At 43.3% G+C, this 25,215-nt stretch overlaps 1 protein-coding gene across 1 annotated transcript; it reads left to right on the top strand.

Moving 5' to 3' along the window:
• LOC115174477 (CCR4-NOT transcription complex subunit 6-like) lies at positions 1–25,215 on the top strand. Its single transcript, XM_029733031.1, has 12 exons — positions 1–281; positions 1,225–1,349; positions 1,659–1,845; positions 2,072–2,157; positions 2,281–2,385; positions 2,466–2,534; positions 2,719–2,876; positions 3,043–3,197; positions 4,040–4,194; positions 19,321–19,554; positions 20,269–20,477; positions 21,338–25,215. The coding sequence occupies exons 2-12, from the start codon at positions 1,238–1,240 to the stop codon at positions 21,572–21,574; spliced, it is 1,707 nt and encodes a 568-aa protein (XP_029588891.1). The 5' UTR covers positions 1–281; positions 1,225–1,237; the 3' UTR covers positions 21,575–25,215.

Here is a 25,215-nt window from a genome sequence, read left to right on the forward strand (position 1 = left end):
TGAGTGGAAACGCCAAGCGGAGGCTTCACATTTATATATCCGGTGAATATCTGTCACATTGTTCCATCTGCGCCAAAGCCGTCCTGGTTCAACCGCAGATGGTGCGGTCCATCCAAGAGCTAACCAATAGCATCAAGCGTTGTTATCACACAGAGAGAAAAAAACCTGACAGTCGCCATGATGCTTGTTTGCTCCTTGTGATACAGCAGCGGAAACGAGAAAGTAGAAACAAAAGAGAGCACACACTCGTCCTCGCGATACAGATTGGTATGCGTTTGCAGGTAAAATCAACACAAGCGACAAGTTGCTTTGGGTGAAACAGATCCACAACTCAATTGTTTTCAATTATTGCTGCATAGGTGTTTCATAAAGTGCCACTTATGCATATATGAAGTCGGACAGGTTCGAAAAATATAGATACCTAGCTTAGCTAGCCAACATTAGCTTTCAGCGGTGTTTTCCATTAGGAATAGCCAGCATAGTTACGCTAGCTAGTTAGCCATAAGTGAGCTAGTTAGTTGCTACTCTGTCAGCCTAGCGTGTTATGGTCAGTTACATCTAGAATAATATGCAACCGTTAATATCTTCTCAATTCATTGGTTAGGTAACTATATCAGCTAACTATAATTCTCACGAAGTTATTTTGTAGCGGACGGCCGTTCGTTGGCTAATTTGCTAGTTAGCCCCTAACAGTAGCTAAAATTCTAAGCTATCTAGCTAAGTCCATTTTTCCTGACCCGATGCCGGCCTCAACGCGCCACCCAATTGTCTAACTAACCGGTCAGTTTGTGTTCTCTAACTATTTAGTGGTGATTATTGCTTTGTGAGGCCTGTTGTGTAGAACTAACGTTAGTTGGCTGGCTAACTAGATAACCGAGCTGTTGCAATGAGTATTATAAGTTCAACTTTATTGATTTCCCTCGCTACTAAGTTGTAATGCAATGCATTCTCATTGAACCGGATTTATTTCTGCAGTTAGTATCAGCAGTTAGCCAATAATATGGCCAAATCTTTGAGCCTCATTTCCAGAAGTTGTCAGAATCAAGCGAAGCCCTCTTGAAAAGTTACGTTCCTCTTTGCATGTTTGTAAAGTACCTAGAAACCTGCTAGTGAACAGTCACTTTCAAAATGTCAGTTTTGTGCAATGGATATCTAATTGCGTTTGACATGCATGTTATCAGTGGATAGATATAATGTTCAGTTACTAAAAAAGCTTTTCCCCAGTGTTACAGCAGGAATGCCCAAGGAAAAATATGAACCGCCAGACCCCAGGCGGATGTACACTATCATGTCAACTGAGGAGGCAGCCAATGGAAAGAAGTCTTACTGGGCTGAGCTGGAAATCACAGGTGAGTATTGCACAGGCCCAGTGGCTGTGGAGGGGTGCTGTTCTCATATTAGGACTCAGCAAGTGAGGATGCTCTAGTCTAGGCCAGTTTATCAACCATTTTTGTTCAGTGACCAGCATTCAAGTGCTTAGAGGATAAGGTCCACTGTTTTATTAGCCTGTATATTGGTTTGACTGGCAACTCCAGCATGATTGTTTACTCATGTATTAGATAGAAACAAACCTGTATCTGCTTTGCATGAAAAGCCACCACAGAGACATGACTCAACTGTGTTTATCTACCCCTCCACATCTCTCTCTCTCTCTCCAGGTAATGTCAGGAGCCTGAGCCCATCTCTGTGGACTCTGACCCACCTCACTGCCCTACATATCGCTGACAACTGTCTGTCACGCATCCCACCCGACATTGCCAAACTACACAACCTGTTATACCTGGATCTGTCTTCCAATAAGATCAGGAGCCTGCCGGCAGAGCTCGGCCACATGGTGTCTCTCAGGTGAGCCGCTGGGAACCGCACTTCCCAGTATTCACTTTGTTCTAAACTTGTCACTAGTTGGTGCCTGAGAATAACCGTTGCTTGTTGGGCTCACAGAGCATTTACTTTTGCCTGTATAGATCACTGGTCAATGTGTTAATTGTTTATGGGAAAGTTGAGGAAGGGGCTGTATTGTCACAGGGGCTAGTCTCTGACACTTGCGTTTCCCTGTGTCTGTCCTCAACAGGGAGCTGCTTTTAAATAACAACCAGTTACGGGTTCTGCCATTCGAATTGGGGAAACTGTTTCAGTTACAAACACTGGGGTTGAAAGGTGAGTGTGGCTTATCGTCTTGGTAACCCTTCCATCCTGGAGACCCCATTGTAGATCCCGTTGTATTTAAAAAAAAAAAAAAAAAATGTCATTCAACGTTGTCTCCGTTCCTGCTCCTATCAGGAAATCCACTTGCACAAGAAATCATGAGCCTGTACCAGGAGCATGATGGCACGAGGAAACTGCTGAACTACCTGTTGGACAATCTGGCAGGTTCAATCAAATGCAGTAAGTCACCCTCTGTCTCTCACATAACGTTTTAGCAAAAATTACTAATGGCTAACATGGACAACTCCTCCTGTCCCCAGCCCCCACAGAGCAGCCCCCGTCCCGGTCGTGGATCGCACTCCAGGAGCCGGACCAGACGAGACCTTCTGGTGAGAGACCAGCAGACAGTCCCTGAATACACGCGCACACACACGGCTGTTTTCCTAAAGAAATTAAATTCGCTTAGTGTTTTGTTTCCTTGCCGCGATACTGTTAAATTCCTGGCCCTAAAATAAGAATACAGTGAATAAGGTTCTATATCCTATGTCTCTCCCTCCCTGTCCTCCCTCTCAGCGTTGTTCTCAGTGATGTGCTACAATGTGCTGTGTGATAAGTACGCCACGCGCCAGCTCTATGGCTACTGCCCTTCCTGGGCCCTCAACTGGGAGTACAGGAAGAAGTCCATCATGCAGGAGATCATGAACTGCAATGCTGATATCATCAACCTACAGGTATGTGGGTAAACCTCGACCCAGTGGTAAACAACTCCTGTCGCAGTCATTTTGGTTTCTCTCTGGCAAGTCATTGATCAATGAACCTGATTTCCCCGGTACATGTTTTGGGTACATTAAGTCATCTGTCGACTTTAATGTATGGATTTTGATTTATTTTCCACAGGAAGTGGAGACGGAGCAGTACTACCAGTATTTCCTGCCAGAGCTGAAGGAGCAGGGCTACGAGGGCTTCTTCAGCCCAAAGTCTCGAGCTAGAACCATGCATGAGTCAGACCGCAAACATGTGGACGGGTGCGCAGTTTTCTACAGGACAGAAAAGTGAGTGCACCGAGGAGCACTGTCAATGCTTTCTTTTCTTTTTTCTCCACACAATGCTCAATGACACACTAGCTAAGTTTCCATCCAAATGGTGACAGATTTTCAAGTAAATATTCTAAAATGTGCATAAAAACAATATGCACGTTTTCCCACGAGTGGTGTTTCCATCAACTGACTTGTTGCTAATAAAAGGCTGTGTATGATGACGTAAAAAACACTTGCAGTTAAGTTCCCACGTACCGAAAACCAAAAAAAACAATAAGTTAAATTTAACTCTACAGATGGTTTTGTAACAAACTGTTGTGGTGATATAAATATAGCAAACTTGACCAATCTGGTTTTGGCGCATGCTCTCTCGACAACAGTTTGCTGATAAAGTGGATAGCTTATGTGGATGAGCAAGATCATTTTATTTGATAATTGGCAGCCAATTACAGATCATGTCACCAGCGTTCAAATAGCCTACCCTAGATATTTAGCCTATTGGAGATTTGCATGATCACCGTGCACTTAACCGCCATGTGAAGTTCATCATAATTGATTTCATCTGCCTAATAAACCTAATGCTTTTCCACGTTGTGGTGGTAGGTGTTTCTGCCACCATATCTCACATAATGAATTTTAATAACACAGATCCCACCATGTCAAACGAACAAATTGTCAGTTGACAATTCTAAAATTGTACTGATGTTTCCTGTTTCCATCAGCCCTGTTGTGAATTTTTTTTATGCGTCAGGTAATTCATCCGCATGAAATGGTTGGATGGAAACCTGGTTACTTATCACATCTTGCTTCGTCTGTTTCTCTGCCCATCTCTCTTCCCCCTTGCCTTCTTCCCTCAGGTTCGGTGTGGTGCAGAAACACACGGTAGAGTTTAACCAGCTGGCCATGGCTAACTCTGAAGGCTCTGAGGCCATGCTCAACAGGGTTATGACCAAGGACAACATCGGAGTGGCCGTACTGCTGGAGGTCCGCAAGGAAATGATGGAGGAATCCTGTGAGTGTTATGTCCCTTTTCAAACCATAGACCCTACACCTAGTTATGGCCCTCTCCCTTTTCTCACCCTAGACCAGTGATGGGCAACTTTTGATGGGGGTGGGCCACAAATCTGAAGTCATCATGAGGGGTCGCAGTGGCAAGCGGGACTTTGAACCCACATCATACCCACACATGCAGTCAGAGCCAGCCCTAGCATTTTGGGGTCTTAAGTTAACTTTTGTTGGGGGGGGGGGGGCACCCACCCACCCACCTTGCTAGCAAAAGATTTTAGCGGCCCCCGTCCTGACATTTCCAGCAGTTCTACACATTTTGTCATGGGGTGGAGAGAAATGTTTGCAGTGATATGAGTGACTTAACTAAATCAATGTGGGCCCCCTGGTCAGTAATTTGACCATGATTACTACACGTTTAGATGGCTGCCTAAACTAATTTACCAATCTAAATATTTTTTGGTTGACATGGGCTAATTGAGTGACTGACATAACAAGAGGAACTGCTGATGCACAACCAAATTTCAAAATTGCACCTTGTTTTCTACTATTCTACTATTCTAACTCCCAACATTAGGTTGAGACCCCGACTGAGTTCCAAAAAATTGAGATGTATACATACATACAGTACCAGTTAAAAGTTTGGAAACCTACTCATTCAAGGGTTTTTATTTTCATTATTTTCTACATTGTAGAATAACAGTGAAGACAACACTTTGAAATAACACATGGAATCATGTAGTAACCAAAAAAGTGTTAAACAAATCAAAATATATTTTACATTTGAGGTTCTTCAAAGTAGCCACCCTTTGCCTTGATGACAGTTTTGCACACTGTTGGCACTCTCAACCAGCTCCACGAGGAATGCTTTTCCAACAGACTTGAAGGAATTCCCGCATATGCTGAGCACTTTTCCTTGACTGCGGTCCAACTCATCCCAAACCATCTCAATTGGGTTGTCGGGTGTTTGTGGAGGCCAGGTCAAATAGTAAAAAGAAAGAAACCCTTGAATGACTAGGTGTGTGTGTGTAATATAAACACAACCATTTTGATAAGTTAAAGTTCATATAAGGAAATCATTCAACTGAAATAAATTCATTAGGCCCTAATCTATGGATTTCACATGACTGGGCAGCAGAGTATGTGAGCGAGGAGCGTGCCGATTTTTGACTGGAGTGGGGGGGGGAGATTTCTGAAGGCTGGAGCGTCAGCCTTCTTGCCCGCTCCAGTAACGCTCACTTCACGAGCAAGAGGCATGCCCGCCCCAGCATGCATTTGTAGTCTACTTGTGCTCCTAATAGCCCATTGCTTTAGCTACAGTCATGGAGTTCGCTAAATATTTTCATAAAGAAACTGACAAAATGCTAAGTCAAGGTGACTTACAAAGCTGAGGAGTGAGTGCGGTGATGTAGTGTCCACTGTTGTGTAAGGCTTGGATGACACCTGCTGGTATGGTACTAAACTGTTAAGTTACAGACTGGATGCCATTGTTCTACACGTGGGATATGGAAGTTGTTACACACTGGTTACATGAAACATCCACAACTAAAGAATCATTGTTGAATATAAAAAGACACTTATCCCAAAAGCTTGATGGTGTACTTACTACGTGCACATGCTAAAATAAAGGAATGAGGTGGTTAGATAAATGTCATTGTATCAAAGTACACTGCTCAAAAAAATATAGGGAACACTTAAACAACACAATGTAACTCCAAGTCAATCACACTTCTGTGAAATCAAACTGTCCACTTAGGAAGCAACACTGATTGACAATAAATTTCACATGCTGTTGTGCAAATAGAATAGACAACAGGTGGAAATTATAGGCAATTAGCAAGACACGCCCAATAAAGGAGTGGTTCTGCAGGTGGGGACCACAGACCACTTCTCAGTTCCTATGCTTCCTAGCTGATGTTTTGGTCACTTTTGAATGCTGGCGGTGCTTTCACTCTAGTGGTAGCATGAGACGGAGTCTACAACCCACACATGTGGCTCAGGTAGTGCCGCTCATCCAGGATGGCACATCAATGTGAGCTGTGGCAAGAAGGTTTGCTGTGTCTGTCAGCGTAGTGTCCAGAGCATGGAGGCGCTACCAGGACACAGGTCAGTACATCAGGAGACGTGGAGAAGGCCGTAGGAGGGCAACAACCCAGCAGCAGGACTGCTACCTCCACCTTTGTGCAAGGAGGAGCACTGCCAGAGCCCTGCAAAATGACCTCCAGCAGGCCACAAATGTGCATGTGTCTGCTCAAATGGTCAGAAACAGACTCCATGAGGGTGGTATGAGGGCCCGACATCCACAGGTGGGGGTTGTGCTTACAGCCCAACACCGTGCAGGACGTTTGGCATTTGCCAGAGAACACCAAGATTGGCAAATTCGCCACTGGCGCCCTGCGCTCTTCACAGATGAAAGCAGGTTCACACTGAGCACGTGACAGAGTCTAGAGACGCCGTGGAGAACGTTCTGCTGCCTGCAACATCCTCCAGCATGACCGGTTTGGCGGTGGGTCAGTCATGGTGTGGGGTGGCATTTCTTTGGGGGGCCGCACAGCCCTCCATGTGCTCGCCAGAGGTAGCCTGACTGCCATTAGGTACCAAGATGAGATCCTCAGACCCCTTGTGAGACCATATGCTGGTGCGGTTGGCCCTGGGTTCCTCCTAATGCAAGACAATGCTGGACCTCATGTGGCTGGAGTGTGTCAGCAGTTCCTGCAAGAGGATGGCATTGATGCTATGGACTGGCCCGCCTGTTCCCCAGACCTGAATCCAATTGAGCACCTCTGGGACTTCATGTCTCGCTCCATCCACCAACGCCACGTTGCACCACAGACTGTCCAGGAGTTGGCGGATGCTTTAGTCCAGGTCTGGGAGGAGATCCCTCAGGAGACCATCCGCCACCTCATCAGGAGCATGCCCAGGTGTTGTAGGGAGGTCATACAGGCACGTGAAGGCCACACACACTACTGAGCCTCATTTTGACTTGCTTTAAGGACATTACATCAGTTGGATCAGCCTGTAGTGTGGTTTTCCACTTTAATTTTGAGTGTGACTCCAAATCCAGACCTCCATGGGTTGATAAATTGGATTTCCATTGATTATTTTTGTGATTTTGTTGTCAGCACATTCAACTATGTAAAGACAAAAGTATTTAAGATTATTTCTTTCATTCAGATCTAGGATGTGTTGTTTAAGTGTTCCCTTTATTTTTTTGAGCAGTATATTTATAATAAAAACAGTCTGATCTCTTAAACTTTTTGTTATATTATCAATACAGTGGGCCATAATTAGGTTTTTGCCCGATAGGCCTGGAATATTCCCACATTCAAGGAGCTTTCTGTTTTGATTGAGTTATTTTGCCTAAAAACCATTTTAGGTCTACCTAATAGAAAAATACAAAAACTCTGCCTAGCCTGGCAAGAGTGGCCAAAAGGGTGTTTAGCGTCCCCAGTGGCTCTGCAAGTGTGGAGAGGATATTCTCCGCTGGTGGCCGGCTCTCGCATGAGCCTAAAGCCACAGGCTGGCCAAGCTCATGATTCTAAAATTGAATTCAAAGGCACTAATAAGTAATTTGTATTTAATTCTAAGTAAGTCACAGCCTATGTGCGATTTACGGACTTATGACTTCATAAAACAAAATGTTTAAATGCTTTGTGGTTTATGTCCCTACTATAATTGAAATGATATAGCCTAAATTAATTTTCATTCCTCCTTAGGCTCCCTTTCTGGCTCCTGACCTATTTAAAGTTTATATGCTGTTTAATGACATGTAGCCTTTTTGAAATTTAGTCTTACGTTCACCTTTTCATGTTTATTCTTTATTTTCATTCAAATCTATTATGGTATAGTTTCAATACATAAATCAATTGGTAGGTCCAGGTAGTCACAAAAATAAATTGGTTTTGGTTAAATTATTATTTTAATGAATGGTGTGAATTTGGGAGCAGGATTTTTTTTTTTTTCTGTAGGCCTGGAGCGGTTTTTAGCGGAGAGTAGGAAAGGACATGGAGTGCCTTGAGCAATGAGCGGCCAACTGCTGAACTTGACTCACATAATCTTCTGGGCAGGGGTGCAAGCATGGGGGGGTCCTGAGAAGGCATAGACCCACCCACTTGGAAGCCAGGCCCACCCACTAGGGAGCCAGGCCCAGCTAATCAGTATGTTTTTCCCCACAGAAAGCTTTAATACATACAGAAATACTATTGAGCACCCCTTCCCCTTCAGACGATCCCGCAGGTGAAGAAGCCAGATGTGGAGGTCCTCAGCTGGAATGGTTACACGTGGTCTGCGGTTGTGAGGCCGGTTGGACATACTGGCAAATTCTCAAAAATTACATTGGAGGTGGCTTATGGTAGAGAAATTAACATTAAATTCTATGCCAAAGGCTCTGGTGGACATTCCTGCAGTCAGCATGCCAATTCCACTCTCCCTCAACTTGAGACATGTGGCGTTGTGACAAAACTGTATATTTTAGTGGCCTTTTATTGTCCCCAGCACAAGGTGCACCTGTGTAATATCATGCTATTTAATCTGCTTCTTGACATACCACACCTGTCAGGTGGCTGGTTTATCTTGGTAAAGGAGAACTGCTCACTAACAGGAATGTAAACAGATTTGTTCAAAACATTTTGGGAGAAAAAGCCTTTTGTGCGTATGGAACATTTCTGCGGTCTTTTATTTTAGCCCATGAAACATGGGACCAACACTTTACAAGTTTCTATTTTTTTAAATACATGGGCCTACAAAGGGGAGTTGCCCATCGCTGCCATAAATCCTAGACCTTGCTATGACACTATCCCATTCAGGGCTCAGCATATATTTTTTTAGGATCCTAATTGGCTATTGCGAAAGCAGCAGCTACACTTCCTGGGGTCATCATAAAACATGATATGAGGCATAACAATAATAAACAAGAACAGCTCGCGGACAGCGCTACATACATTTTTAAAACAGAGCACAGCCTACATATCGATACATGCACACTAAATATCTAGGTGTCTACGTTAAAGTAAACACGCTTTGGAAATGCATAACGCCATCTAACGACTTATCAAATAACGTTACCGGTATAAGCAGTTCTTAGCCAGCCAGCTAAAGTTGGTTATTTTAGCCTGCTTGCTAGCCAACCACCACAGTCGACATATATCTAAGTACTAAGCTAGAGAACAACTAGTCTAGCACTGGCAGGAACCCACAGAACACAACAAAAAGCCAGCAGATATATAGTAGAGAGAGCGGAGACTTACCGATTGACGGCTGAGTTGGCCACCAAGTCAAGGGCCAAGGAGAGGCCTTCAGTGGGAGAGGTCGATTCACTGGCTGAGGGAGTCCGCTGTTCCAATAGTGATATAGTGAGGTAAATCCACATTGAATTTACCAAGTTTATCGCCATCGCTGCTGATACTTGCAATGTACCTGTAGGTTGGTAGTAAATGGAGGTTGAAGGCTTCAGTCACGCTCGGCACAGTACCTGGTTTGTCAGTCTCATTCCGAATTCTACCTTCAACCAGACAAACTGGTCCCACTTCAAATGAGTAGTAACCCCATCCTTGTGGGTTTTAGTGTACTAGCTTCGAACGGCAGAAAACCACTACAACGCTCACTCGCTCGACTAACACTTTCAAACGCACAGGAAACAAGGAGATGCAGTTTTTTGCATGAATTTATGTTTTTTACTTTGTGGATGTACATAGTAGCTCACCAGCGCCAACACTTGGTTTGGAGTGTAATTGCATGTTAGCTGCTAGCCATGCTAACATTAGCCAGCTGGAACTACCTAGGTAGCACTGGTTCTCCATATAACGTTGATAAATAGTGTCTTGTGTGTAGTTCCGAACATAAGTTAATAAATATGTAAAATGCTAAAACACAACTGTGTAGTCAGTTGTAGTCACGATCTACTTACCTATAGCTAAGTCTTTGACCAGTTACTTTGAGTAAAAACTCATGCTTCCTACCATTTTTAAAGTCAAATTTTTTATGTTACGGTCCCCACTACATCAAGAAATGCTTACATACATGTAATTTTGTGCCTTCAAAGCCTCTCATTGGCCAATGTATAGCATCAGCAATCCAGAGTTTATATACATACTCTTCCGTTCAAAAGTTTGGGGTCACTTAGAAATGTCCTTGTTTTTGAAAGACAGGACAGTTGAAAACTTGTGCTGATTTAAAGAAGCAATAAAACTGGCCTTTAGACTAGTTAAGTATCTGGAGCATTAGCATTTGTGGGTTCGATTACAGGCTGAAAATGGCCAGAAACACAGACCTTCTTTCTGAAACTCGGCAGTCTATTTTTTTTCTGGGAAATGAATGCTATGTCATGTGAGAAATTACCAAGAAACTGAAGATCTCGTACAACGCTGAGCACTACTCCCTTCACAGAACAGCGCAAACTGGCCCTAACCAGAACAGAAAAAGAGGAGTGGGAGGCCCCGATGCACAACTGAGCAAGAGGACAAGTACATTAGTGTCTAGTTTGAGAAAGACACCTCAAGTCCTCAACTGGCAGCTTCATTAAATAGTACCCGCAAAACACCAGTCTCAACGTCAACAGTGAAGAGACGACTCCGGGACGCTGGCCTTCTAGGCAGAGTTGCAAAGAAAAAGCCATATCTCAGACTGGCCAATAAAAAAGATTAAGATGGGCAAAAGAACACACTGGACAGAGGAACTCTGCCTAGAAGGCCAGCATCCCGGTGTCACCTCTTCACTCTTCAATGCTGATGCTCCAGATATTGGACACTTTAAAAAAAAAAAAAAAATCTTTCAAAAACAAGGACGTTTCTAACTGACCCCAAACTTTTGAATGGTAGTGTAATTCATTTACATTTATGATACAGTATCTACCAGTAAATGCTAAGGCAACAGTGGGTATGCAAACTATGTATTTAGAAAGTTTGGTCTGAATTCTTGGTTAAGTCTTCGGACAATTCAATTATGCTCTGAGAGAATACAATTTTTCTAGACTTTCCCAAAACACTTTCCCAATTTAAATGTTGACTGCAAAGTAGATCTAACTGGCAGAGTTGTATCATGATGATTTGTGTCTTAGGTCAGCATTTGTTTTGCATACTCTGCCATCACATGCATGTCACTCTTCATTGTGCAGTAGGCTACAGAAACACAGAAAGCCAAACAACGATCTCAGTAGGTGGCAATTGAATTAACCTCTCTAGGGCAGGCGGGACGAAATCGTCCCACCTACGTAACAGCCAGTTGAATCCTGTGGCGAGATTTTCAAATACCTTAGAAATGCTATTACTTCAATTTCTCAAACATATGACTATTTTACAGCTATTTAAAGACAAGACTCTCGTTAATCTAACCACACTGTCCGATTTCAAAAAGGCTTTACAACGAAAGCAAAACATTACATTATGTCAGCAGAGTACCCAGCCAGAAATAATCAGACACCCATTTTTCAAGCTAGCATATAATGTCACAAAAACCCAGAAGACAGCTAAATGCAGCACTAACCTTTGATGATCTTCATCAGATGACACACCTAGGACATTATGTTATACAATACATGCATGTTTTGTTCAATCAAGTTCATATTAATATAAAAAACCAGCTTTTTACATTAGCATGTGAACTTCTGATGAATTTACTAACAATTTACTAAATTACTCACGATAAACGTTCACAAAAAGCATAACAATTATTTTAAGAATTATAGATACAGAACTCCTCTATGCACTCGATATGTCCGATTTTAAAATAGCTTTTCGGTGAAAGCACATTTTGCAATATTCTAAGTAGATAGCCAGGCATCACAGGGCTACCTATTTAGACACCCAGCAAGTTTAGCACTCACCAAAGTCAGATTTACTATTAGAAAAGTTTGATTACCTTTCCTGTTCTTCGTTAGAATGCACTCCCAGGACTTCTACTTCAATAACAAATGTAGGTTTGGTCCAAAATAATCCATAGTTATGTTCCAACAGCGACGTTTTGTTCGTGCGTTCAAGACACTATCCCAATGGTAAATAACGGTCACGCGCACGGCGCATTTCGTGACAAAAGATTTCTAAATATTTCATTACCGTACTTCGAAGCATGTCAACCGCTGTTTAAAATCAATTTTTATGCAATTTTTCTCGTAAAAAAGCGATAATATTCCGACCGGGAATCTGCAATTAGGTAAACAGCCGAAAGAAAATACAGCACGGGGTCGAATCGGGCACGCGCCTAATTCCTTTGTCCTCTTATCGGCCACTTGGCAAAGGCGATTATGTGTTTCAGCCAGAGGCTGCCTCGTCATCGTTCAACTTTTTCCCGGGCTCTGAGAGCCTATGGAAGCCGTAGGAAGTGTCACGTTACAGCTAAGATCCCCACTCTTCAATAAACAGAGACAAGAAGAACGACTCCTTGTCAGACAGACCACTTCCTGCATGAAACCTTCTCAGGTTTTTGCCTGCCATATGAGTTCTGTTATACTCACAGACACCATTCAAACAGTTTTAGAAACTTTAGGGTGTTTTCTATCCAAAACCAATAATTATATGCATATTCTAGTTACTGGGCAGGAGTAGTAACCAGATTAAATCGGGTACGTTTTTTTATCCGGCCGTGTAAATACTGCCCCCTACCCCCAACAGGTTTAAAAGGGCAACTACACCCTCCCCCAAAGGTCTCCCAATGTGGTGTAAGCATTGTGGACATCCATTGGGAAAATGTTTCTTTTTAAGTGTTATTTTTTTATATTTTTTTAATAAAAACTACATGGAACATGGAAAACCAAAACTGGGGAAAACAGTATTTAGCAAAAGATTAAACTGATTTCTTAGGGCCCTAAAACTGTCGACTGACTGTTTAAAATCGTAAAAAATAACACCCTTTTTTGAGATTAAGTGCGTAAATGTTTTCCAACAATGTAGATATATTGTCAAGTTAAAATGTTATTGTGTATGCTAGTGATGTACCGATATTACATTTGTGGCCCAATATCCGATATTTTCCTTGCCCCCCAAAAAACTGATACCGAAAACAGATATTTACAATTTTTGCGGCCTTTTTAAGCATTCTAGTACCGTTAAATAGTTAACAAACAAAGCGGTCTAAGGCACTGCATCGCCGTGCAAGAGGCGTCACTGCAGTCCCTGGTTCGAATCCAGGCTGTATCACATCCGGCCGTGATTGGGATTTCCATAGGGCGGTGCACAGTTGGCCCAGTGTTGTCGGAGTTTGGCCGGGGTGGGCCATCATCGTAATTAAGTTTGTTCTTAACTGACTTGCCTAGTTAAAGGTTACACATACACACACACACACACACACACACACACACACACACACACACACACTGACCAATAAGTTATTTTGTTGGCATTTACATATTTAAAAAAAAAGAAAAACCTTTTATTTAACCAGGTAAGCCAGTTGAGAACAAGCTCTCATTTACAACTGCGACCTGGCCAAGATAAAGCAAAGCAATGCGATTTAAAAACAGTTACACACAAACAAACGTACTGTCAATAACACAAAAGAAAAATTGAAAAATCTATGTACAGTGTGTGCAAATGTAGGGAGGTGGGCAATAAATAGGTCAGAGATGAAAATAATTACAATTTAGCATTAATACTGGAGTGACAGATGTGCAGATGATGTGCAAGTAGAGATACTGGGGTGCAAGAGGGTAAGTAATAATATGGGGATGAGGTAGTCGGGTGTGCTATATACAGATTGGCTGTGTACAGTGATCGGTAAGCTGCTCAGACAGCTGATGCTTAAAGTTAGTGAGAGAGATATGTCTCCAGTTTCAGTGATTTTTGCAGTTCGTTCCAGTCATTTGGCAGCAGAGAACTGGAAGGAAAGGTGTCCAAAGGGAGTGTTGGCTTTGGGGATGACCAGTGCAATATACCTGCTGGAGCGCATGCTACGGGTGGGTGTTGCTATGGGGACCAGTGAGCTGAGATAAGGCGGGGCTTTACCTAGCAAAGACTTATAGATGACCTGGAGCCAGTGGGTTTGGCGACGGATAAGTAGGGAGGGCCAGCCAACGAGAGCATACAGGTCACAGTGGTGGGTTGTATATGGGGCTTTGGTGATAAAAGGGATGGCACTGTGATAGACTACATCCAATTTGCTGAGATGAATGTTGGAGGCTATTTTGTTAATGGCATCGCCGAAGTCGGATCGGTAGGATAGTCAGTTTTGAGGGTATGAGTGAAGGAGGCTTTGTTGCGAAATAGGAGGCCAATTCTAGATTTAATTTTGGATTGGAGATGCTTAATGTGAGTCTGGAAGGAGAGTTTACAGTCTAGCCAGACACCTAGGTATTTGTAGTTGTCCACATTCTAGGTCAGATCCATCCAGAGTAGTGATGCTAGTCGGGCGGGAGGGTGCGGGCAGCAATCGGTTGAAGAGCATGCATTTAGTTTTACTAGCATTTAAAATCAGTTGGAGGCCACGGAAGGAGTGTTGTATGGCGTTAAAGCTCGTTTGGAAGTTTGTTAGCACAGTGTCCAAAGAATGGCCGGATGTATACAGAATGGTGTCGTCTTTGTAGAGGTGGATCAGAAAATTGCCAGCAGCAAGAGCGACGTCATTGATACATACATACATACATACATACATGCATACATGCATGCATGCATGCATGCATGCATGCATACAGAGAAAAGAGTCGGCCCGAGAATTGAACTCTGGCCATAGACTGTCAGTCCGGACAACAGGCCCTCTGATTTGACACACTGAACTCTATCTGAGAAGTAGGTAGTGAAGCAGGCGAGGCAGTCATTAGAGAAACCAAGACTGTTGAGTCTGCCGATAAGAATGTGGTGATTGACAGAATCTAAAGCCTTGGCCAGGTCAATGAAGACAGCTGCACAGTACTGTATTTTATCAATGGCGGCTATGATATTGTTTAGGACCTTGAGCGTGGCTGAGGTGCACCCATGACCAGCTTGGAAACCAGATTGCATAGTGGAGAAGGTACGGTGGGATTCGAAATGGTCGGTGATCTGTTTATTAACTTGGCTTTTGAAGATAGGGCAGGCTGGATATAGGTCATAACAGTTTGGGTCTAGAATGTCTCCCCTTTTGAAGAGGGGGATGACTGCGACAGCTTTCCAATCTTTAGGGATCTCAGACGATACGAGAGGTTGAACAGGCTAGTAATAGGGGTTGCAACAATTTCGGCGGATCATTTTAGGAAGATAGGGTCCAGATTGTCTAGCCCAGCTGATTTGTAGGGATCCAGATTTTGCTGCTGTTTCAGAACATCAGCTGTCTGGATTTGGGTGAAGGAGAAGTGGCGGGGGGTTGGGCAAGTTGCTGCAGGGGGTGCTGAGATGTTGGCCAGGGTAGGGGTAGCCAGGTGGAAAGCATGGCCAGCTGTGGAAAAATGCTTATTGAAATGATTGTAGATTTATTGGTGGTGACAGTGTTACTTATCCTCATGTCAGTGGGCAGCTAGGAGGTGCTGCTCTTTTTCTCCATGGACTTTACAGTGTCCCAAAACATTTTGGAATTAGTGCTACAGGAAGCAAATTTCTGTTTGAAAAAGCTAGCCTTAGCTTTCCTAATTGACTGTGTGTATTGGTTCCTGACTTCCCTGAAAAGTTGCGTATCGCGGGGGCTATTCGATGCTAATGCAGAACGCCACAGGATGTCTTTGTGCTGGTCAAGGGCCGTCAAGTCTGGGGTGAACCAAGGGCTATATCTGTTCTTAGTTCTACATATTTTGAATGGGTTATGCTTATTTAAGATGGAGAGGAAAGCACTTTTGATGAGCAACCAGGCATCCTCTACTGACGGGATGAGGTCAGTATCCTTCCAGGATACCCGGGCCAGGTCGATTTAGAAAGGCCTGCTCACTGAAGTGTTTTAGGGAGCGTTTGACAGTTAGGAGGGGTGGTCGTTTGATGGCAGGCAATGAGGCGGTGATCGCTGAGATCCTGGTTGAAGACAGCAGAGGTGTATTTAGAGGGCAGGTTGGTCAGGATGATATCTAAGAGGGTGCTCATGGTTAGGGATTTAGGGTTGTGCCTGGTAGGTTAGAGATGGATGGCCGGCGATCAATTCATATATGGTGTCCAGAGCACAACTGGGGGCCGAGGGGGGTCTATAACAAGCAGCAGCGGTGAGAGACTTGCTTCTGGAAAGGTGGATTTTTAAAAGTAGAAGCTCAAATTGTTTGGGCACAGACCTGGATAGCCTGCAGAGTTCTGTCATACTATCTCTGCAGTATATTGCAACTCCGCCCCCTTTGGCAGTTCTATCTTGTCAGAAAATGTTATAGTGAGGGATGGAAATTTCACAATTTTTGGTGGCCTCCAGGTTGGCGGAGTGTGCTAAAGCAGTGAATAAAACAAACTTAGGGAGGAGGCTTCTAATGTTAACATGCATGAAACCAATGCTTTTACGGTTACAGAAGTCAACAAATGAAAGTGCCTGTGTAATGGGAGTGATGCTGGGGGCTGCAGTGCCTGTGTTAACATATGCCCCCATTACCAGTAAAACATAATCAAAACCTATTTCTTTCACTTACTTGCTCTGCTGTTTGTTCAGTCGTTTCATTCTCAACAAGGATTTCATAATGTCAAGCAGTGAAGTTTCAGCTCTCTGTGGCCTCTTCCTCGGTGCGCACTGTCACTGTGTCAGTTTCCATCTTGTCTAGCTGTGCATGTAACATTTCCTGTAACCCTGTTTCTTGTCTGCATCAAAGTAGCGGTCCTTGTACATAGCATCGAGCATGGTGACTACACCGTAAAGAGACAGTGCCACCGAATCGCTTTGTTGAGCAGGCGTTTCAATGCCATGACAGAGGGTGTCTCGTGTGCTGCAGGCGTAGTTGATGAGCTTATTTCTCGAGTCAGTTGTTTGAATGGAGATGGCTAGTGCGTTCATGTTACGAAATCCTAGACGACCTACTGTGCTGTCAGACTCGGCATGCTCATGGGGCTGATATCGCTGGTCCAAATGTCAGTTGTGAAGCTGTTTTTTTAATTTTATTTTTTATACCAGTGACGCTATTAATGTGTAACTCCGGTAGGGCAACATCTGAAAGGTAGCGCCCTTGGAAGTGTTTACCGGTGCTTAACCAGTAGGGAAAAGCCAACATCACCCACGACAGAGAACGGTTGATTGTCAAGGGAAATGAATGCCATTATCTTGTCATAAATGGATTTTGCCTTCGAGTTGTCTCGCTGAAATTCTTTTAAATGACTGCTCGACTTGACTGCTTGATCCACACAGCAGATATTGTGGGCTAGGTTAGGAATGCGGTGTTGCCCGTGTAGCGCAAAATTTTACGTGGCTTCATTACGTCATGTAGCTTTGACATCGGTTTTGCACATCGGCGTTAAACTAGACATAGGGCCGATGTTGCCATTTTTAGCAAATAGTGGCTGATTCCGATAAGTTCACCGATATATCGTGCATCCCTAGTATGGAGGGTAGGTTATTATAGGCTACTTGATCATCCTGCAAAATTGAGAAAATGACCTGATATTATAATTATGAGCATATCATGTGCTTTCCTGTGAGATCTTGTCCCGGCCCAGTATTTTCTTCATTTGTGCCAGTAGCTTTCAGTTGCCACTAGCCTGATTTTGCCACTGGCACATTTAACTGAATGTCAAGCCCTGACATTTGTCACCCTAGCCCCTGCACCTGGCTTTTGTCTGGTTCTTATTCATTTGGTATTCGTAGAACTGAAAGGACTGAACAAGTTTAGTAATATGGTGGGTGAATAATTTGGTGGATATCCACATGGCCAATCGGTTTTCAAGGGTGTACCACAGCGCCTTATCTTCATCTCACTTTAAACCTAGAACTTCAAAAGGGCTGTTGCTGCACTTTTCTGGCATGAGTGTCCCATGGCTGTGCTCTGCCTTTTTTAAAGGGCAATCAGCAGTTGCTACATCCATTTTTGGACTTATAAATGAATGATATATTCCTCAAGAATCAATGGGTACATGAGCTTAGTTCGAGTGTTGTACCCCATCAGAAGCCAAAAATAAAAACATGTGAAGTGTTGGTCCCATGTTTAATGAGCTGAAATAAAAAAATCCCAGAAATGTTCCATACTCTCAAAGCTTATTTCTCAAATGTTGTGCACACATCTGTTTACATCCCTGTTAGTGAGGATTTCTCCTTTGCCAAGATAATCCATCCATCTGACAGATGTGGCATAGAATCTGATTAAACAGCATGATCATTACACAGGTGCACATAAAAGGCCACTCTATAATGTACAGTTTGGTCACACGACACAATGCCACATATGTCTAAAGATTGGAGGGAGCATGCAATTGGCATGCTGACTGCAGTAGTGTCTACCAGAGCTGTTGTCAGAAAATGTTATGTTAATTTCTCTACCATAAGCCACACCAAACGTTGCTTTAGATTTTGGCAGCATGTCCAACCGGCCTCACAACCGCCGACCATGTGTATGGCGTCGTGTGGGCGAGCGGTTTTCTGATATCAAAGTTGGGAACAGAGTGCCCAGTGGTGGTGGGGTTATGGTATGGGCAGGCATAAGCTACGGACAATGAACACAATTGCATTTTGTCGATGGCAATTTGAAATGCACAGCGATACCGTGACGGGATCCTGAGGCCCATTGTTGTGCCGTTTATCCACTGTCATCACCTCATGTTTCAGCATAATGCACGGCCCCATGTCGCAAGGATCTGTAGACAATTCCTGAAAATTGAAAATGTCCCAGTTCTTCCATGGCCTGCATACTCACCAGATGTATCACACGTTGAGCATGTTTGAGATGCTCCGGGTTGACGTGTACAACAGCATGTCCCAGTTTCCACCAATATCCAGCAACTTTGCACAGCCATTGAAGAAGAGTGGGACAACATTCCACAGGCCACAATCAACAGCCTGATCAACTCAATGCGAAGATGTCGCACTGCATGTCGCATTTATATTTTTGTTCAGTGTATTGTCAACAAAGTAAATGTTATAAGGAAAACTATAGCCTCAACATGGTTAAACTATAATCTTGGTATCATGGATGGCAGTACTTGCATCCATGGCTCTGTTTTATGATTTAAGACATGTTCCATTTATCCAGCTTTTTCCCAAAACAGTGGTGGTGACTTTTTTGTTTCTACTGCTTATTGACCATTTAAAGTAACCCCAACACATTTATTTTTCTCTCCCTTCTCTCCAGCGGGGAAGTCTCTGCACGGCATGGAGAAACAGCTCCTCCTTGTGGCTAACGCCCACATGCACTGGGACCCGGAGTACTCCGATGTCAAGCTGGTCCAGACCATGATGTTCCTGTCTGAGGTGAAGAACATTGTGGACAAGGCCACTCGCAGCCTCAAACTCTCCTCTGTCTCTGGGGAGACCAATGGCATCCCTCTTGTTCTCTGTGCCGACCTCAACTCTCTACCAGACTCTGGTGAGTAGCTGGGTTAGAAGGTGTTAGATTCTAATTCTGAGTAAAAACTCACCAGACACTATGAAAGCTCAAACCAAGTTTATTCTTCCCATTGGGTTAATACAGCTGCATTAGACAAAGACATGTTCACAATAGTTGTGGTATATGAACCCCACTTTGGGTGGAGTCTCCTCCTTCTCGCTAAACATTGTATCTTAGTTTCCTGCCAGCAATAAAGTGATACTGGCAATAAACTTTTCTTTCTCCCTTAACGTGTCCTGACTTCGACCCTCTTCATCACTAATCCATGGCCCCCTATCAATGCTGCCACGTGATCGTTTTCCCTGCACTCAGCACATTCCAACCTTGGTTGTACACACCGTATACCTTCCTCCTACAGATAACCATTAACTTCTGGTGTAGACCCTCTAAACCTAAGCACTCAATAGGATACCTGATAATTAACCCTATCCCAAATTTAGGAGTTAGTACCCAGAATCCATCAAAGGGAAAGGTATAAGCGATAAATATAGTGATGGGCCCACTAGCTGCCTGCTTGGCTTGGTGATGGTTACTTTGAATGAAGGAATTAACAGACCCTTATGGGTTGTGTTCGGTAGGGAAAACGTTTTGCAATGGAAAAGGAACATCTGTCGTCATTGGACAAGTTTAGGTAGCACATTCCCCTATACTGAACAGGACTCATGTAAACCCCTACTGTCCCCTTCTCTCCAGGTGTGGTGGAGTACCTGAGTCAGGGTGGAGTGGACTGCACCCACAAGGACTTCAAGGAGCTTCGCTACCTTGACAGCCTCACCAACTTCAACTGCAATGGCAAGAACGGCAACTCCACGTCCAACTCCAGGATCACCCACGGCTTCAAGTTGAAGAGCGCCTACGAGGACAGCCTGATGCCTTACACCAACTACACCTTTGACTTCAAGGTGAGGGAGCCGCACAAACACAGGCAGACCTGAAGCAATGTCGCTGGCACCGTCTTCTGACAGTGCTACAGATTGCTGTTTGTTCTTGTCCTGATTAATCAGGAAATCCTATTTTTACGACATTGAAATTGAACCATCGTCTTTTCCGCAGCATTACACCTGCTTTGCAAAGGTTTCATGTACTCTGACATTTTGTCCACTGTGTCTAATTGTTAGGCTTGATGTTCTCTGCCTCAGTCATCAGCTTTTCCGTTAGCCGGAAATTTACTTTTGTACTGATTTAAAATAAGTTATCTCAAAATTACATTCAGCAATGCACGGAAGTTGGTTCAGGTTGTTTGTCTTTCAAACGCATCATCTCTCTACTCTTCCTGTCTGCAGACTTGCAGTATTGTATGAACTAATACCGGCCCACAAGTATTCAGTTATTGAGCAATAGTTTTGCTAATTTACAGAAATGTCATACAGGTCCACCGAGGTGGTTGAGTAGTTGGCTTAGAAATGCTGAAACATTTGCAAAGCTAGCTAGATAGCTACTGTGCCAAGGAATGGATCGCAGACAAGTGGAAAAAGACATTGACACTAAAATGGAGGATATTGCCAACCAGATGACAAATGAAGATGTGCAAGGAGCCAACGCTCACTTTGTAGGGTATCATTCCTGCTTGTTTAGCTCAATCATTGCAGTCAATTTGGCAGTCGGCACTGGGCATTCCTTAAAAAGCAGTATCCTGTACGTAACAACATTCAAACCGTTTTTTATTTGATGGCCGGTTTGCCCTCGTAATTAAAATCTGTTTTGTAAACGCTGTCACTCATCTCTGTCTTCTCTCTCTCTCTCGTGCTCTCTTTCTCCTCAGGGTGTGATTGACTACATCTTCTACTCCAAGCCTCAGATCAATGTGCTCGGCATCCTGGGTCCCCTGGACTCCAACTGGCTCCATGAGAACAATATCAGCGGCTGCCCGCACCCCCACATCCCCTCTGACCACTTCTCCCTGTTTGCCCAGCTGGAGCTGCTGCTGCCCTGCACTCTGCCCCAGGGCCAGGCCAACAACCAGGTCAACGGCATCCACCTGCCTGGAGGACGCAGGTAGTGATGAGACAACCCCATTCCAGGGGTGCTGTATGCTATAGCAGTGTGCAGCCTCTAGCCCTCCAGCTCTTCTCTCGTTGTCACTTGGAGGAAAGAAGACAAGACGGAATACACAACCAACCTGTAAAATAAGAATCAGCCGTACAGTGAAGTCTAGCCAACAGGGATTTCTGTTATATATTTTTATTTTCCTCATTGTCGTTTTCCATTTGGTTTTCATTTAGAAATTGTCAATCCTGTCTGTTGTGTTCTGGATTCCTACCCCCCCGGTCATACTTACACATAATGCTTTTGTAACTCTTTAACAGATAGAAAGGATGCTAGCTTCGAATATCATCTGGCCCCCGTATAGATATTTAGATCTTTAGCAATATCACCTGACTCTTGTTGTCTTTGACATGACCTGTGCAGTCTTGAACAATGGCACAAGAAATACCTTGTATCACTCGAGAGCTTGCCCTTCACAAGGCAAGGAGAGAAAGGACACCACTTCTAAAGCTTACAGCTGATAGTCTGTCCTATACCAATCTTAAACCAGCAAAAATGGCAGAAACAGAAATGTCTGTCTCAGCCAAGGCTAAGAGTGGGCCTTGTCTTTTCTCTCCCCACTGAGATCGATGTGACGGTATATCTATCTTCCATATAAGGCATAATATGGTGTGCCACTCCTCCTTTCTGTGCTATAGGGCCAATCTCTCTGTGGGTCCAAAATTGTGGTGCTCACCTGGTGCTTAGTGGTGCTCACCAGTCCATTACAATTGAGTAATAGAACCTAGTCAGTTGTCTCCCTCTCCAAGTGGTGCAATAGGAACTAACCCCACTGGTGCATGTAGACTGTCACTGCTGAGGGGCAATTCCACGGTAACTGTGACACTGACTCCGATTTGTAACTTTAAAATGTATGTCAAACAAAAACCAATGATTGCAAAGTTAAACAAACATATGACTCTATGCACAAGGACTACTTTTTAACAATTTCCACTGAATTTTACAAAAACACATTTAATTGGAACAGTGCATGTGCAAAGTTTGGTAACAGAATGATGGTTTGTGCCATCGTTCTGTTACCAACTTTTCATCTCCACTGTTCATCAAGTAAATGTTTTTGTTCAATCTTCTGTGGGAATTGTTGAAAGTAGTCCTTGTGTGTGGAGAGGGTTTGTTTGACATACGTTTTTAAAGTGAAAAATCTGGGTCTCTGTTCCTGTGGAATTGCCTTGAGGTGTTTTTAGATATTGATTATTATCCTTTTAGGAAAGGATGACTGCAACCACCAAATACACTTGTCTTGACCTGTTGTATGGAAGCAAGTAAGCTCTAGTTAGCGGAGGCTTGTTGGCATGCCGGTCAGGCATAGTGCTAAAAAAATGTATCTGTATCCTCTGGATTGGAACAGATTGGAATGATTTTAAGTAGTTTAATAACATGTAATTAGTGGCCAGCTACCATCCCCTTTTGCACACTGTTTTTCCTCTGCATGCGTACGTGACAGAGTCATTGACTTAGTCTTGTTAATAGGACTTCATTTGGACCAGGGAAGTGCAACTCCAGTCCTTGGGGGCCGGAGTGGTGTCACACTTTTTCACCATCTCTAGCCAACACAGCTGATTTTAAACTAATTGTGTTTTAAACTATCATGATTAGTTGATTATAGGAGTTGGGTGTGATAGCTTGGGCAAAATTGTGACTGCGATCAGGCCCCCCCGAGGACTGGAGTTGCCCATCCCTGATTTGGACCATATACCACCTTTTGTAATGGGGTAGGGGATTTTGGCTGAGGGGCAAGGCAACGGAGGAAATTCTCAACTAAACATTTTTCAGATTTGTTACTTTTTAAAGAGGGAGGGCAATAGCTGATGTACAGGAGTTTAAACCAGCAATCCTCTCACTGTCACACACGTGGACATACGCAGAGATCTTGTAGCACTGTCTCTTGAGGCCAGTAGTGATTTCTTTCCCTCAGCCATAAATTCCGTACTCTACAGCAGTGGTTTTTTTTCACAAGTGTTTGTACAGAATATAAATCTAGATTGTCTTTACACGATTGTATATGAGTCACAAAAGACCTGTTTTCTGGCAGGGTTTTTTTGTACTATGAATGAGTAAATTATGATCCAATTTGAAGAAAAAAAAGACAGGATTGTATTGTAAACTATGGCAATTTTTTTTTATCCAGTAAATGTTAAGATGAAATTGAAATGACCAGCTTGTACAAAAGACTTAAGGGGTTGTTCCAGCCGTTCGCTGCCACTACTTTGCACTCCCGCCCTAGGTTAACTGTTTTTATGTATCAGTATTGCTTGTTTTCCTGTTATGATTTGAGAACATGTTTCTCAGATTGTAAATAAATCTACTGACTAAATATGATGCATCTTCAAATCCATTCTATTAACAAGCCATTGGTCCATACTGCTGCCAGCCTGCCAGCCTGCCACCAACCGACGCATTCATCCACTCACAGTTCAGACTAAAGTAAGGTTAGGTCTCCAATTACACCCTATTCACTGTAGTGCACTACTTTTGGCCAGTCCCATGTGGCTCTGTTCAAAAGTGCACTATATAGGAAATAGGTTGTCATTTCAGATTGATCCTATGAGGGATTTTTTTTTGTTGCTTCACGCACATCCAGTATCCCACAATTAGTGTTGTACAACCGGAACATTGTGCCTCACCGTAGCCGTTTTGTTGTCTTGCACTATTTACAATTGGCGAACTCCGGAACAACCTCTTCTCCATTTATTTTTTAAATACTGTCCAGACATTTGATGTCCTTTGGGGTTTTTGTTATCGTTTTGTATTTTCTTTTTTTGTATGAGCTGTGACAATGTTATGTGTATATACTCCTTGTTGAGCGATCTAGTAATCCGGTATGGAATATTTGTCAAGCTTTAGTTTTTTTCACTGGGGCAAAGTGAAGACCTCTTCTGAACCCCCTTCCAGAATGTTTTGCACCCCTCCGTGTACTTTAGCTCAGCTCTTAGAACCCCTTGATAGTCCCTTATCACCATAGTCACCTAGCCTGTCTTGCCCCTCCACCACTGAATTCTGAATCTAGAAAAGCATGTTCCCCTATACCTAGCCCTATGTCCAACCTCCTAGACACTTAACAGTCAAGTGTATTACTTTAGTCCTTTTAACCCCGCTACTGAAGCCCCTGTGCGGTTCCATCTCCTCTGCCGTACCATCTGTGAGGAACTGACCCGTCTCCCCATCTGTCAGGGTGCCCAGACAGACATTCTGAAATATGTCCGTGATGACTGATTATATATTGCAACTGTCACATTTTAAACAGGAAATGGAATGATCACGCTCCCCCCCCCCCCCTTCCCACATTTATTATTGAATAAATTAAAATCACCTTTTTAAAGTAAATATGATGCTTTTGCCACTGTGCTAAAGTTAGAATTTTATGAATTTTTACAGAGGGGAAAGGTTGAAATGGGAAATATAAATTTAGTCCTAGTTCAAAAGCTTTTTTTCTGTCCTTACTTTCCCCCCTTGATATATTTTATTTGTTTTGAACAGAAACAAATGTCCAGTTTTGATACCCCTGAATTGCTGGTAGTATTGTAGTAGATTTAAAGACTTAGCTTTTTTTGTAAAGTGTGAATAAAAGATGTATCTCATGTTTCCTTCCTAAAA

The sequence above is a fragment of the Salmo trutta genome, chromosome 3 (assembly GCF_901001165.1).
Source record: "Salmo trutta chromosome 3, fSalTru1.1, whole genome shotgun sequence".
NCBI lineage: Eukaryota > Metazoa > Chordata > Actinopteri > Salmoniformes > Salmonidae > Salmo > Salmo trutta.

What these genes read in the sequence shown, in the direction of transcription:
- LOC115174477 (XM_029733031.1), top strand. Translation starts at nt 1,238, where the DNA reads ATGCCCAAGGAAAAATATGAACCGCCAGACCCCAGGCGGATGTACACT. An exon ending in ACAAACACTGGGGTTGAAAG is followed by an intron (nt 2,158 to 2,280) that starts GTGAGTGTGGCT and finishes TGCTCCTATCAG; the next exon opens with GAAATCCACTTGCACAAGAA. An exon ending in CTGATATCATCAACCTACAG is followed by an intron (nt 2,877 to 3,042) that starts GTATGTGGGTAA and finishes TATTTTCCACAG; the next exon opens with GAAGTGGAGACGGAGCAGTA.